The sequence below is a fragment of the Pimephales promelas genome, chromosome 3 (genome assembly GCF_988280905.1).
Source record: "Pimephales promelas chromosome 3, fPimPro1.hap1.1, whole genome shotgun sequence".
Lineage (NCBI taxonomy): Eukaryota > Metazoa > Chordata > Actinopteri > Cypriniformes > Leuciscidae > Pimephales > Pimephales promelas.
This window is the reverse complement of record NC_142771.1, coordinates 30,509,420-30,524,601: the sequence shown is the minus strand read 5'-3', so window position 1 is coordinate 30,524,601 and position 15,182 is coordinate 30,509,420. Positions and strand designations below refer to the sequence as shown.

General features: G+C 36.7%; 1 protein-coding gene across 1 annotated transcript in view; it reads right to left on the bottom strand.

Moving 5' to 3' along the window:
* Window positions 1–1,027: 1,027 nt before the first annotated feature.
* Window positions 1,028–15,182, bottom strand: part of gna12a (guanine nucleotide binding protein (G protein) alpha 12a) — a 35,515-nt gene continuing 21,360 nt past the window's right edge. The window contains exons 3-4 of the mRNA XM_039685755.2: window positions 4,306–4,356; window positions 1,028–3,645 (exon numbers count right to left, since the gene is read on the bottom strand). Of these exons, the coding sequence (XP_039541689.2) occupies window positions 3,076–3,645; window positions 4,306–4,356 (621 nt within the window). The 3' untranslated portion in view covers window positions 1,028–3,075. The remainder of the gene's footprint in view (window positions 3,646–4,305; window positions 4,357–15,182) is intronic.

Below are 15,182 nucleotides of genomic sequence, written 5' to 3'. Positions count from 1 at the left end.
CATCAAGTTGTACTTACTGAGCACAGGCTTCAGTTGGGGTAACACCTTCCTCTGGCACTTAACTCTTGCATAACTTTTGTTTATTTGTCTCTGTTATCTGCCTCAGGAAATGCACAGTGTGGGGACAGTTTGGTTTTTTATATATGGGAAAGTGGCAGATTTAAACTTTACACTCAACCAAGAAGCTAATAGATGCAGAAACAACAAGAAATGACCCCAAATAATCTGCAAACATACAAAGGCTATTGGCCTATAACAGTGGTTCTCAAACAATGGGTTGTGACCTAAAAATGAACAAGCAATGCAAAAAAAAAAAAAAAAAAAAAAAAAATGAAATGCAACTATTCTTATGATCGGACATAAGATATTTTAAACAGGATGTTGTTGATGTCAACAGTTGATTGTATGATCAAACTATGGTATTTGGAAGGAAATTCATCTGCCTGCCTATGACTGATTTTAGCTTCTACATACTGTAAAACATGTCATTCATATCGGGGAAAAAATACTGTAAAATGCAACAGAACAAACCTTTTAAGTAAATTAACTTACCACATAAAAGCTGTCAATTTTAACATTGCAGTAATTTTATTTTAAAATAATGTATACAAACTATGAATTACCATATAATTTATGATGAAATATAATTAAAAGACATTATGTTCATATCAGTAATGTACATTTTTTGTTATTTAGTTAATGTTTATTGCATTATTTTTGCATCAGATAATTTGTGTGTGTGACTCACTGTCTAAACAGTATATGAATGTTGCCCATGTTTTATGGACAAGGCTTGAAAAAATATCATTGGTATTAATCATCTCACTTAATAAAATATAGCCAATAGTTATAAGTTGTAAGATATACATGCACTAATATGCTTTCCTGTAATACATTTACACTGAATTTTTATGCTGAATTTTAGGCAACCACAGCTGCCTATTTTTTTTTTATCAAAAAATAGAACAGGATATTTGTTACAGAGCATATTGAGTTATACAATATGCAGTAAAGAACAAGGCAAAAAGCATACCTTAACATTTTTATTGTATTTATACAGTTCTTATATACAAAACACACATAATGCAGTTAATCTGGAATTTCACACTTTTTACAATCACTGGATATGTAAAACATTAGGGAAGCAGAAAATTAAAGTGGAAAAAAGTACAGTAAAACTCTGAGAGGAGTTTTGAAGTAGACATCATGTTAACAGTGACACTCATGACATCCGAAGTGGGACAAAAAACCAGAGCAGCAAATGTAATGTAAATACTGTAGCTAAATCATCTTCAGCAGATTAAAATCGCAACTGGAAATAGTTTCCCTGTTTATTATTCTCCAAATATAATTTATATCAAATTAAGTACACGCCATATGCTTATCTTGATTATGAGTTTTAATAGCCTTTGTCTGTGTTTTGTTTCTTTTCCGCTATTTCACTTTTAAACTCTCCCAATGGATTTACGGTCTTAAAAGAGGAAACAAGGATGAACACAGCCTTGAATTAAATAATCTATCCCGCTTCTTTATGTGCACAAGAGCCAGAGATCTTCCAGTAAATGCACATGTTGCTCCCACAGGGAAGAGCTGTCAGGGACAAAGGTTCAGGGTGTGTCCAATTTCTTAAATCAAATCCCTTCCTGCCAACGCGGTGATTACAAGGAAGGACAGAATTTAAATGGCCCCTTTAGGGCACAGAGAAACATTGTCATTGTTGCTTTGTAATAGAAATGAGCCACAGTGTCCACTGCAGTACATAAAACAGAAAGAATTCAAGAAAAGAGCTCTTTTGATGCTCTTTTCAAAACTTGAAAACTATTTCATAAGCTGTCAAAACAACAGAAAAAAAAATTGAAAAGCGGACACCTGCACTGAAATTGAAACTGCTCGCCCTCCGAGGAAACTGTGAGTCAGCGACTACCTCTGATGACAAAAGCAGATTAAATTGTGCCACCACCAACAACAAACGCTCCTCAGCATTAGCAGAAGTCTCAGGGAAGTCACTTCACACCCTGTTCATGAAGTAGCTCAAAAGAATAGACCGCAACATGGGTGCAACAGATTGGGGGCTCGTCCGGGAACGCAACCTGGGACTCTTGCAGCCACATCAGCTAAAACCAAAAGCACATTCAACAAGACCTAGAGAATAAAGCTCAGTCTCTGGCTGAATTCAAGGAAGAACTAAGATCTTTACATCTGCTGATGGTATAACTGAACAGCATCAGGTTGACTCCCTCTGTAATTCTCTTTGTAGAATCATGAACAACTACACAGGTTTTCGAGAGACTTTACATCATATAATTACTCCTAAAGTACATATGCTGTGCAATAAAGACATTTAAAGAATACCATCAATGCATTATTCATCTTAAGTTAGTGGTGTTAGGCATAACCAGTGATTTGACCCTACTCTAAATTTCAAAGCTTGTAGCTTACCGTGAAGAGACAAATAAAAGCAGACAGTTAACATGTACAAAAGCCCCTATTCACTCTATGTACAAAAACCCTGCTTAGTTGTTAATGAGAATTTTGCATGTAATCTATAAACTCACAAGTATAGATAAAGCAAAATGTGATTTAAATGTTAGATTATATCAAAAATTGTCCTGTCAAATGACACGAAATGAACTACTTGTACCAAGTAGGATGTTCAGTGCAGGTTTGCCATTTATTTTTAGGATGTTATTTGGGAGATGAGCCGAAATAAAGTTATTGTGCATTGTTTGAGTTAAACCTTAAGAAAAGAGGTGGAAATACTCTAAAACGATTGACTACCATGCTTCATTTTTTCTTTGCATTAACAAACTGTACTCCCCTCAAATGTTCTTGGCTTTTCCACCATCCAAGGTGTCTTCAAACTTCCTGTTTCACAGGACGAAATTAAAATGAGTGATGACAGAGAGATTCATTCAATTTGTTGTATGAATGTCATGTCTCTCATATAATGGAGTACTTGATAAGCTACACATGATGCAAAGTACATTTTGCACCAGATTTTTTTCAGTCCAGATGGCACATCCTCCTGCGATAGGACTCAAATAATGGCAAAAACAGATGAAAGTACTGTGAATGTCACTGCAACATTATGTCCTTAAGGTTCTCCTGAAGAATTGTATCTTTGACGGCATGAAAGACAAAGCGAATGTTCTCAGTGTCAATGGCAGTGGTGAAGTGGTGGAAAAGGGGCTTGCTGCGGTTGCGACGTTTGCGGTTGAAGCACTGCACTAGATAAGCCTGCACGTCCTCCAGTCGGTGAGGGTCTCCCCGGAAGTCGGAAAAGTGCTTGCAAATGCTGACTTTGCGTACCTTCTCCACCAGAAGGTCCATCTTGTTGAGGAAGAGGATTATGGACACATTGGAAAAGAGCTTGTTGTTGACTATGGTCTCAAAGATGTTCATGGACTCCACCAGGCGGTTAGTGCGCCGGTCTTCCATCAGCACCTGGTCATACTCGCTGGAGGACACCATGAAGAGGATGGAGGTGATGCCATCGAAGCACTGAAACCATTTCTGTCTCTGCGAGCGCTGGCCACCCACATCTACCATCTTAAAAGGGATCTTCTTAATGATAAAATCATGCTCCACAATTCCCTTGGTGGCCTTCCTGGCCAATAGGATGTCCTGACGGCTTGGTAGATAATTCTGTAAGAACAGGTTGAGTAAATAAAGTCAGATTTTTTTTTACAATTTGCTTTAGCTAGACTGATCTAAAATATTTGCATTAACAAGTATAGTTATTGGCGCAGGTCTATTACAGTTTCACATTCTACCAGGATCTTCTTTGCCCACTTATGAAACTTAGAACAGAAAAACTCTACCTTTTGCAAACTTAACCATTCTGATTTTTGTGAAATCTATGTGGTAAAATAAAAGTAAATAAAAGCAAAAATAAGAGTGGTTTCCAAGCAATCTTTTCTCACAAATACACAATCCTTCATGATAATTGCCACAAGGCCAGACAAAATGATCTTTGAAGCAGTTTGCAAAAGGCCCACGTCCCACCCAAACTATAACATGTATCTGTTTTGTATTTGTCCTTGGTTTCCATGCTCACACAAAACCCTTCCAGGCCTTTTTTATCACTCATGTGAGACACACTATGTGTTCTTGGCAACCTTGGCCAATATCAATCTCAAGGAGACCACTTTACTTTCATTTTCAGTCTCTCCGGTCTTCAATGCCCCCATCTCTGCTGGGAAACATTGCATAAAAACACTGTTCTGACTGACTATCTTTCCAGGTGACTATCTTTGTTTATGAAGAACTGGCACTATTAAATAATGCTGTGTTATCATGACTCACCAGTTGGCCAATCCGATCCAAGTTGTCCAGGAAATATTTCACTGATTCACTCTGTAAAAAAAAAGACCACAAAAAGATAAGTGTTTCACTCAGAACAAGAGCATTTCAGCTTATTCCCATTTATACAAACTAAAAAACTAAATATAATAATTACATAAATTACATCAGCCCGGCATCCATCAACTAACAAAGTCACTATAATTAATTAAAGCATTCATACCTCGAGGTACCATTAAAAAAATGAGTGATACCTTTTTTTTTTGCAAGAAATGAATACTTTTATTCAGCAATGATGCATTATAATGTGAAAAGTGACAGTAAAGACTTTTTTTACTGGAAGCGCTCCAGAAAGACAAAATAAGATGTGACGACAGTAGAAGACGAGAGAGGACTAGTCTTGGGAGATTTACGGTAATGCTTTATTATCTTTATGAGTGACAGTCGGCCGTGAGGTGGCTCCCGCTTACTTTCGTTTTGTTTTTGCTTATATTGTGATTAAAGTTCACATTTATCGTTTGCCTCCTTAACCTGAACATGAACTGTGTTACATCCAACAGCATAAGAGACTTTTTCAAAAATGTTTAAAAAATCATACAGACCCCACAGAAGAAGATTTTCTACTTTTACACAAGCAGGACAATAAAAAAACATTTTGAGTTTGTATTCTCTTATTCTTGTAAAACTACAATTTTATTAAAACAAATAGGGCAACATGACCCCAAAAGCAGTTCTAATTCAGGAATGGAAAGTCTAAAAGTAACAGGATGTTCCTATCTTTGTCTGAGAACTATTCGGGACACTCATACCACACTACCATTTCAGTAAACTCTAAAACGCAGCTTTTACACATAATGCCTATAAGCTCCTGTTACTTCATTAAGTGCTGTAGGGAGATGAATAATTCTTGAGCATTGCTCCCTCGAACCAACATTTAGTTAAGTGCACATTAACACATTTTACAGTCATGACTGCATTACATTCAGGGTGGTTTACATTACAGAACGTTGGCTGTAATAAATGGATCCTATTATTTCCAAATGTTACAAATGAACTGGCACAAGAATGACTGGAGGCTTTTTATCTTGAACTCAGCTCAGACTTTCATTCCTATACTACAGGAGAGGTCAGAGCCCAATCCATAAATAAAGCTGACTGATGAGATGTCTGAAGCTCAGGGTGATCAGAGTCAGTACGGGATGTTCACACTGCTCTCTTCTTCCAAGAATCAATTATATGCTGCCTTCATAAGCCACAATCTACTGATAACTGCTTTTATTGCCCAATATCTGAGACTTTTAATGGAATGGACTCCCTAGAATGAATAAATAGAGGGATTAACTAAATTGCTGAGTTGAGCATTATTTCCTGACAAAGTTGTTTTCACGCAGGCTTTTGGATGGCAGACACTGCGGCCTTGGCGTTTCAGTGAACATTGTCTGGAAAAGCAAATTGTGTCCTCTAGTTTGTGCGCATCTCACAAAAGCCCCTAGCCTGGCCCATGTTCCCAACAGGAAACAGCTGTGTGTGAAAACAGGGGATTAGTAGAACAGCACTGGCTCTCTATAACAGACTGAAGCCCAACACCCAAACCCTGCACGCACACACACACACACACACATACACACACACACACGGTGGGTTTCCATGTTTTATGGGGATTTCCATAGACATATTGATTTTTATACAGTACCAACTGTATATTCTATCCCCCAAGACTAAACCTACCCATCACAGAAAACTTTCTGCATTAAAAACAACAACAACAACAACAACAAACATAATTTAATATGATTTATAAGCTGTTTTCCTCGTGGGGACCAAAATATGTCCCCACAAGGACAAGGATTTCAGATATTGCCATCTTTGTCGGGACGTATGATATACCTACACACACTTACACACAAAAATAGATGGCACACTATCATCAGGCAGGAAGGAAATCATGTAGACATCTGATAGCAGCGCCTGTGGCATTTATCAGTCTATTATCTTTCCTTAGAATACGCACACACAATCAAAATTCCCCTACTGCACTAAAAAAGTATATACAAATAATTTTGTCTAAATATTATATTGTAGATGGGCAATGTCTAAAACATTTTTGATTTATATATTTTAAATATTACTAATAAATTGTTAAGCAATTTTTTTTTGTTTTCGCGACTTAAAAAATAAAAATAAAATAAAAGCCCAAAAGCAGTCCGAAAAGGAAAACTAAAATAAAATATTTTTTGTTATCTGAAATAATAGAAATAACATAATTGAAATAAGGGAACTGAAATATAGTCGTGACTCATAAACTAAAATTAAACTGACACAGAATCCATTTAATTTTAGATACACACTATTTTAAACCTTTACAACCTATCTGAAAATTAACTTTGTTATCAATAAAACAAGACTGCACTAAACAGTGAAAAAAACAGTGCTAAACACGGTTAAAGGGTTAGTTCACCCAAAAATGAAAATTCTGTCAGTATTTACTCACCCTCATGTTTTTCCAACCCCGTAAGACCTTCGTTCATCTTTGAAACATTAATTAAGATATTTTTTAATAAAACTGAGAGCTGGATCACTCCATACTAGTCCATAGGCTTCTTTTGGGATTGTAACTTGCCGGCCTCGAAAAGTTATTAAAGACATTGTTAAAATAGCCCAAGTGACTTCAGGGGCTCAATCTTAACTTTATCAAGCAACGAGAACACTTTTTGTGTGCAAAAACAAACAAAAATAACGACTTTATTTCAACTATTCACTTCCTTCTCCATGGGCCTGTAGTCAGTTAACGTAGTGTGATTGCGTAAAGCTACGTCACACGTAGGCTCACTATTGGATGACGCTGGTGATGTGTGTGATGCGTGTGACATACAATAACAGAAGCTTACGTTGTTAAACTAGTAACCTGACTCGAGGCAGAGAGAGAAGTAAATTAATAGTTGAAATAAAGTCGTTATTTTTGTTGTTTTTTGCGCACAAAAAGTGTTCTCGCCGCTTGATAAACTTAAGATTGAGCCACTGTAGTCACTTAGGCTATTTTAACAATGTCTTTAATAACTTTTCGAAGCCGGCAAGTTTCAATCCCTCAAGAAGCCTATGGACTAGTATGCAGGAGTGATCCAGCTCTCAGATTTCATCAAAAATATCTTAATTTGTGTTCCGAAGATGAACGAAGGTCTTACGGGGTTGGAACAACATGGGGGTGAGTAAATACTGACACAATTTTCATTTTTGGGTGAACCATCCCTTTAAATGACATTAGCTAATGCATTAATCTAGGCTGGCCAAAAATAATATAAATAAAAAAATAAACTTTTAAAAACAGTCAGAATGAAAACTAACAAAACTAAATTGCTTTTCTATAATAATCGTAATGCAATGTTTTCAAACAAAACTTTGAAAGTACCATTATATAAATGTTATTGATAAATTCCTCCCTATGCGGTGTGGTAAGAATCAGCAGTAGAGCAGAGCTAAAGCGCAGGGCTGTCGACTGACCCTTATCTGAGCTCTCTGATTGGTCCCTGCTCTGCACAATAGTATATGCTGCAGATCATTGGCCAATAACGCTTGAGGTCTCCCTCCTCCCTCGATCTGAGCTCAACGCACACATGACGGCCTGTTGAGAGTGTGGGAAAGATCTTCGCTGAGGCCTTGCAGGCCACAGCCACAACTTTAGCACAATGTAGGAAAGTGTGCCCATGGGTATTTGTGCAGCGAGTAAGGGGAAGCATGATTGAGCACGGCCATGATCAGAGGTCTTAACCCCTCCCTTCCCAGTGGTGATCTCAGTCGCTACAATTGTGCCCCCGTCTTCTTCAAATAAACAGCAGATCTGCTAGAAATGAGATCCAATTAAAAGGCATCCCTCATGACCCTCGAATCAAATACAGACTCTAATCGCAAAGAAACTAAGGGAAATGCCTTGAAGGAAAACATCTTTGAAAATGTTGAGAGGAACATGACATAAAACTAGCCCTGATAAATCTTTCTTTAGTCTCTGTTTCAATCAAATGGCATGAGAGTCGTCTTGGGAGAGAGCTTATATGAACAAGGCTGAGTGGAAGGGATGGATGCTTTCCTAAAGCTTCAGCGAGATCATCAGGGCTTCTTTTCACCTCACACTTTGTTATATCTGACAGTAAAACCTTCCAAGGCCGTGAGTGGCGATCCTGTTAAAGTGATGTTTAACTGCCAGATCCAGCAGCTGTGCTTTTTTTGGTGGATAACCGTTCCACAGTGACTGCGAACAGACATATCACCAAATGTTTTCATTTTTATCTCTGTAGGAAACGTATTGTGCCTAGAAAAGTGAAATAGAGACATTGATTGGCTGGCTGGAAGGAATAGTTTACAGTAATAGTTTAAAATAAAAATTCCAAACCTGTATGGCTTTCTTTTTTTTTACATTGAAAACAAAGACATTTGGAAGAATGTAAAAAAAGAAGATTTCAGGATTTTAAGAGATTTTCAGGAAATGATTAATTAAATTTCATTCTGCTCATCCCACAAATTTAACATGTATAGCTTAAGAGGACTTTTTCAATACAAAATATTATCATTGTGGGAGCTTGAAAACCCGTGTGCACATTTCTACTGTTTGGAAAAGAGGAGCAGACATTCTGCAAAATATCTCCTCCATGGAAGAAAGAAAGAGTAAATGATGATGGAAACGTCAAAAATGTCAGGTAGCACTTTCCAATGAGTTTCCATTAGTTAACATAATATAACAAATGGAAAATATCTTAATCTTAGTTAATGTTACTTTTACTTATAGAAGCTAGTTTCCACCACAGAATAAAACAAAAAAGTAATTGCAACTTTTTATCTCACATTTATAACATTTTTTTCTCAGAATTGTGAGATATAAACTCACAATTGTTATAAAGTCAGAATTGTGAGATATAAACTCGCATTTCTGAGAAAAAAGTCAGTTCCTTAAAAAAAAAACACGTAAAAAAGTTAAAATTGAGAGAAACTCATAATTCTGACTTCATATCACACAATTGCAAGGAAAAAATTCAGAATTGTGAGATTAAAAACATCACAATTACGTTTTTTATTTTTATTCAGTGGCAGAAACAAGCCTCCATATTAATGCATAATAAAAATCAAAAGTTGTATCTGTTAATATTACTGGTTACACTTTATTTCGATGGTCCACTCCACTTAAGATAGAACTATAAGTCGCTGCAACTACATGTCAACAAACTCTCAATAGAGTATTAGCAGACTTAGGTCAGGGTTCAGGTAGTTGCAAAGTAACAAAGTAGAATGTCTAAAGTGGACTATGAAAATAAAGTGTTACCATATTATTATTTAATGGACCTGACTGAGCTGAAGTTATATTTCAAATAACATTAACAAAGAACAATAAATGCTGCAGCAAAGGTACTGCCCATTGTTAGTTAATGTTGGTGAATGCATTAACTAACGGTAACTAATGGGACCTTATTGTAAAGTGTTGCCGAATATCAAGACCATAGCAAAACTTCCATGATTCATATCTGTTCATTTCAGTCAGAGAAAAAAAATATCCCTCTTCTGTAGTGACGATGTCTGCCCTCGCCTCCGTAAATATCAGACTATGTAAATAATCCTCACGCAAAACAAACAGAGTTTGATTTCCCGGTCCTTGGAGTGGGATAGCCTGTTTGGTTTGGATGCGAGAAGAGAACTCATATTAATCCCCCACATGGAGCTCCTTCACCTCCAGAGCTTCACAGAACCTCGGGCTGCTCCCACACTGTTGATCTAGCTGTAACCGTACACCTTGCCTTTTATCTTTGCGGATAGACTCGTATTAAGATTTTTGAGCTTGGAGGAGACCAGAAGAAGGAAAATGGATGAGTGTCAGGGAACTCTGAAAATAATTCGAAGACTTACATTATGCCAGAGGTATGTTAGCAATAACATGAGCTGTGCTCCTAGAAACAAAAGACTAGAACTGTGTACCTTAACGCTGATTGTTTATGTACACTACCGTTCAAAAGTTCAGGCTTAGTAAGAAATTAATGACCTTTATTCAAGAAGCATGCATTCAATTGATTAAAAGTGACAGTATAATAAGTATTTCTATTTCTATTTCAAATAAATGCTGATCTTTTGAACTTTCTATTCATCAAAGAATCCTTAAATAAAGTGTTGCACAGTTTCAGCTAAATATTAAGCAGCACATTGATTTGTGACACTGACTTGTGGAATATATTTTTAATACATTTTAAATTGTGTAATATTTAGTTTAAATTGTAATAATTTTTCACAATATTACAGTTTTTACTGTATTTTTGATCAGATAAAACCTTGGTCAGGATAAGGGACTTCAATTATATATATATGTGTGTGTGTGTGTGTGTGTGTGTGTGTGTGTGTGTGTGTGTGTGTGTGTGTGTATACTGTATGTTTTTAAAATGTAGTTAAAATTGTCTTTTAAGATTAAGTTTAGTGGAACAACACTGATAGATGGGTCTATCATGACTGTCCATATCCGCACCCTCCAGAACCCCATCTAATATATATCTCTGTGTGACACATTGCTGCTCGCTCAATGTCAAACACATGGGCAGACGACCTGAGAAATCGGTCCGCAGGTTTCTGACATCTCATATTAGTGGCAGTGGATGGCAACTACTACTGAAAAATACCATGACAGAAATGTCACTTCCAAGCAGAAGATATGCACACCCTGTCAATCTAATGCATTGGAGTAATAGAAGAACAGGAGACACCTGTCCTGTTGAAACACAAGATAATGTGGTGAAAGCAAGGGCCACAACTAAAAACTGTTGATTAATTTGGCAATTACATCTTTGATTAAAAAATAATAATCATAATACAATAATAATCATAATAATATCGAAAAAGCATGTTATTTCACATGTTGTCCTCCAAGTAATGTGCAAATCATTGGGTATTCTACATACTGTTATTGCCCTTTCAAATATAAATATTACTATATAAATCAGATAGCAGTGCTATAACTGACATTTCTTATGCTTGTACTGTAAATGTCAAGAATTATTTACTACAATGCCACTAGTCACTGTTCTTATAAAAAATATAATTACACGATTTTATGATAATCAATAGATTCATTTTAAAAATTATATTTAATGTCACACAACGCATTTTAAACAAAAGGACAAAATTATTGCTTTATACTTGACAGATAATGACTCAATTTACAACATTTACAGATAACAAACATACATTAAGTTATGCACCGGAGAGAAAAAAAAATGTGTTTAATTTAAAGTGCTTATGCTTTGGATGATATTGTCCACCTGTTTCTGCTTTTTTTTTTCCATAGAAATGCAGTTTTCACAATTGTAAAGTGACGTCAATGGGGACAAGAATATGGAAACTATTCAACAGAGAACATTTTCTTATGGATTTGTATTGACTTTATCAGTTAGTTGTTGCAGCTCTAGTGTCATCATTTCCTTTAAGTGAAGTGTGGCTGTGACCTCGGCAGCAGACACAGTCTGTCAAGTCCTCTGTAATGTGAGAATGTGTAAAAAGCGTGAGACTAAGAGCCGTGCCGCTGTGTCTTTTCCTACTTCGGCACTCTATGGCTCGGTGGGCATTTCCCACTTTTCTCTCCTGTGTCTCACCTCCATCAGCTCAGCTCCTATCTTATCCATTCGCCTAATGGCCGCCCCCTCAGGGAGACTGACCCTAGACAGGCCTGGAAACAAACCACTGACGGGTGGAATAAAAACAGTGAGGGAGATAAAAAAAAAAAACACAGTGTGGGTGTATGATGTTTTCAACAACAGCCAAACATCCAAGGACACGGCTGCCTGTAAAGTCCGTTTTTCCTCTTCCAGTACTGTGCTCCCCTTGGGTCTGTATTCAAAAAGAACAGCCCACTCGCCATCTGTTTCACAGGGACTCAAAACTTAATGTCTATTGCTAACCCTCACACTTTTCTCATGGACATGAAAGTGGTATTAAATTGTGTCCTGAGCTTTACTGAACATGCAGATGGAGCAATATAAATTTGTTCAATTTCTCTCTGAGCACATAATTCCCAGAGGACCTTTCAGAAAGCAATTGTGATTTTGGAATTTAAAGTTTGTGTGTGTGTATAATGCACACATATGTATAATGTACACCCCAGTACAAAATGAGAGGCTTTTATTGTCGCCCATCAATAAATGCCTCGGTATATAGAAGGATCAGAAACGTACCAGTTCGGCCAGATTCGCATCGAAGTCGTTCATCTTCGGATACGGCGCCGTGCACGATGTTATAAAATGTGCCATGCACACCGCCAGGCAAAATGGGGTCCAACACGGATACCTAATCAGTAGGATTTGACACACTTGGATTTTGTTGGGTAAAACATCCCCTTAAAAGCCTCTTAACCAAATAATTAATATAATAAAAAAAATGAATAATAAATAATTTGATTCATTGAAAAGATTACACTCAAAAAGATGTCTTTTACGGATTGAAATATCCAGTCCTACCTCAAATCCATGGTACATACCTCAAAAAGTTTTTGGATTTTGTTGGGTAAAACATCCCCTTGAAAGCCTCATAACCAAATAATTATTATAATAAAAAATGCACCTTTTTCTTACTATCCAGATTTTTCGTTTTGGGACAATAAAGACTAAGCCTTTGAATAAAAGTAAATAAGATATTTTTTTCAAAAGACAAAAATGTGAAAATTCCCAAAAAGGAATCATCGTGGAAAGTTTTTTTAAGAAATGATCACAGTATGATATTTTAAACTTATGAATAGGAGTTTAGACTGAAAACCACCTGCAGACACATGCACAAACCTTTCATTTCCATTATAAAAAATAACCTTGATACCACTTAGGTATATAATCTCCAGCCTAGAAATGTCAAGGCAATAGAAGTGTTTGTCATGGTCATATCAAACCTCAGCAATGCCTGGAGTACTTTGACTAAGTTGTACTATAATGGCCTAGATAGGGCAGACAGACAGATAGGACACTGGAGGAGCAGGCCAAAATGAGCATGCATTTATCGCTCCTGACAGTCTGTCTACAGATAGCACATGACAGATGACAGAGCAGTCGAAGAAATATGGCTGAATGCACCAGTGACACCTCTCAGAGTCAAAAGCCTTTCTGCGCTGTCACTTCTATTATGCCTTCTGAAAAATGAGGGGTTATAGTGATGTTGCGAGGACATGACTTGCCAGAAAAGGGATGTAGGAATGATAGGAATCTAGGAACATTGATTTTAGTGCTGTTTGTGCCTCTGTGTTTTTTTTATTTCATTTTAGATAAGAGGAGCTGATCTATAAAGGAATGCAAATTCTAAAATGTTTAGCAGCAAAAACAGTGATCTCGGTCGGCCCCCTGAGAACTAGTCCCCAGGGGACATTTTCCTGGTTTTCATTCACACCGCCATTAGGAACTCTGAAGTGACATACATGCTCTGATGTACTTCAGGCAAAATTGAAGAACGGTCTAATGTGATGTAATTTCGAACAAAATCAGGCCAAAATTGGCCGTTCGAAACACCTTGCCAATGCTAACTTTATGGAAAGTTTGCTACGGCTGGTAAACACTTTTGTACTACCATTGGTAAGTGGCGGTTACGCAATAGGTAGGTGTGTGCAGAGTGCCTTCTTCGACGTGGAAATCTTTTCTGGTTAATTTCTCCTGTTCAGTCCGTTGAGGTCACACGTCCACGAGTGAAAACACATTGGAGAGTTGCTTTTTAATAGAAAAAGTTGTAGGGGAGAGCCGGGACGATTGAAACGGGGGATGGGTGAGGATTTCCTTGAAAACAGCACGTACAGCACGCAGTGCCTAGCAGACCCACGAAAACATTTCTTCTTTACGTCATGCCGTGTTCTGTCAATTCATGCTACCCATCGAGATTTGCTACTTAGGTTATGCGCATGTGCAGACTCATGTTTTGTTTTTTTTTAACAAAAGGTCAATTTGCATGTGTTATTATGTAATTTCCCTTTAAAAAAATGCTAACTATATGAATATTTGAACGGTTAGCCAGCTGAACAAGATTTACTTTCGAAAGATGTGCTTTGACAAGTCAAAGATGAATATTTGATGATAATTTTTACTTTTCACTACGCTTTAAAAATAAAAACAGTAGTCTATAGTATACAGTAGCTACTCATAACTTAGAATTGTATTATAATTGTATTTCATATAATAATAATCAACATTTTCTGTGATCGATTCGCACTACGGTAGCATTTTTTCGACAAGGCAGCACAAATCGTCAAAACACCAGAAAGCTGTTTTTGAGTGTGGTTAGTGAATTCTTTGGTGCAGTACTTTTTTTGACTGATAAGTTCTATTTATGTTTTTATGTGCCATTGTAATAATAATACGGATGGGGTATTAGTACTGCAACACATCCTTAAGTGTGCAATATCAGAGTTTTTTAGTTTAAGTGTAAAACGGGTTTAAACTGTAATGTTTCATCCGTCCCAAGCACAACTCCCGTTCATGGTCAATTTTTACTTCATTCATTCAAATCATTCTATATTTGTACCGAATAACACATGGTACTAAGAGAACACATGTGAGTTGTTGATTTCAAAAACAAAACAAAAAACTATCTGTAACCTTACCTTAGAAAACAACTTTTATCTGAAAAGTGTTTCAACCGTCCCAGCTCTCTCCTACTTCTGATGAAACAAGTCACTGACGTTGTTTGCTTGATTTTAAGCAATCCATTGTATAAAGTGCTATAAATAAACGTGACTTAACTTTACTAGAGTGCCGAATTGCAGAGCTATTACCTATACGGTAACAGCATATTACTGCTCATGTCTTTTGAACTTCGTTTTAACTACTAAGCGAAGAACTAAAATGTACTTCACCGTTGTGGGTTTCGTAAATGGAAATAAATGTACACTTCAC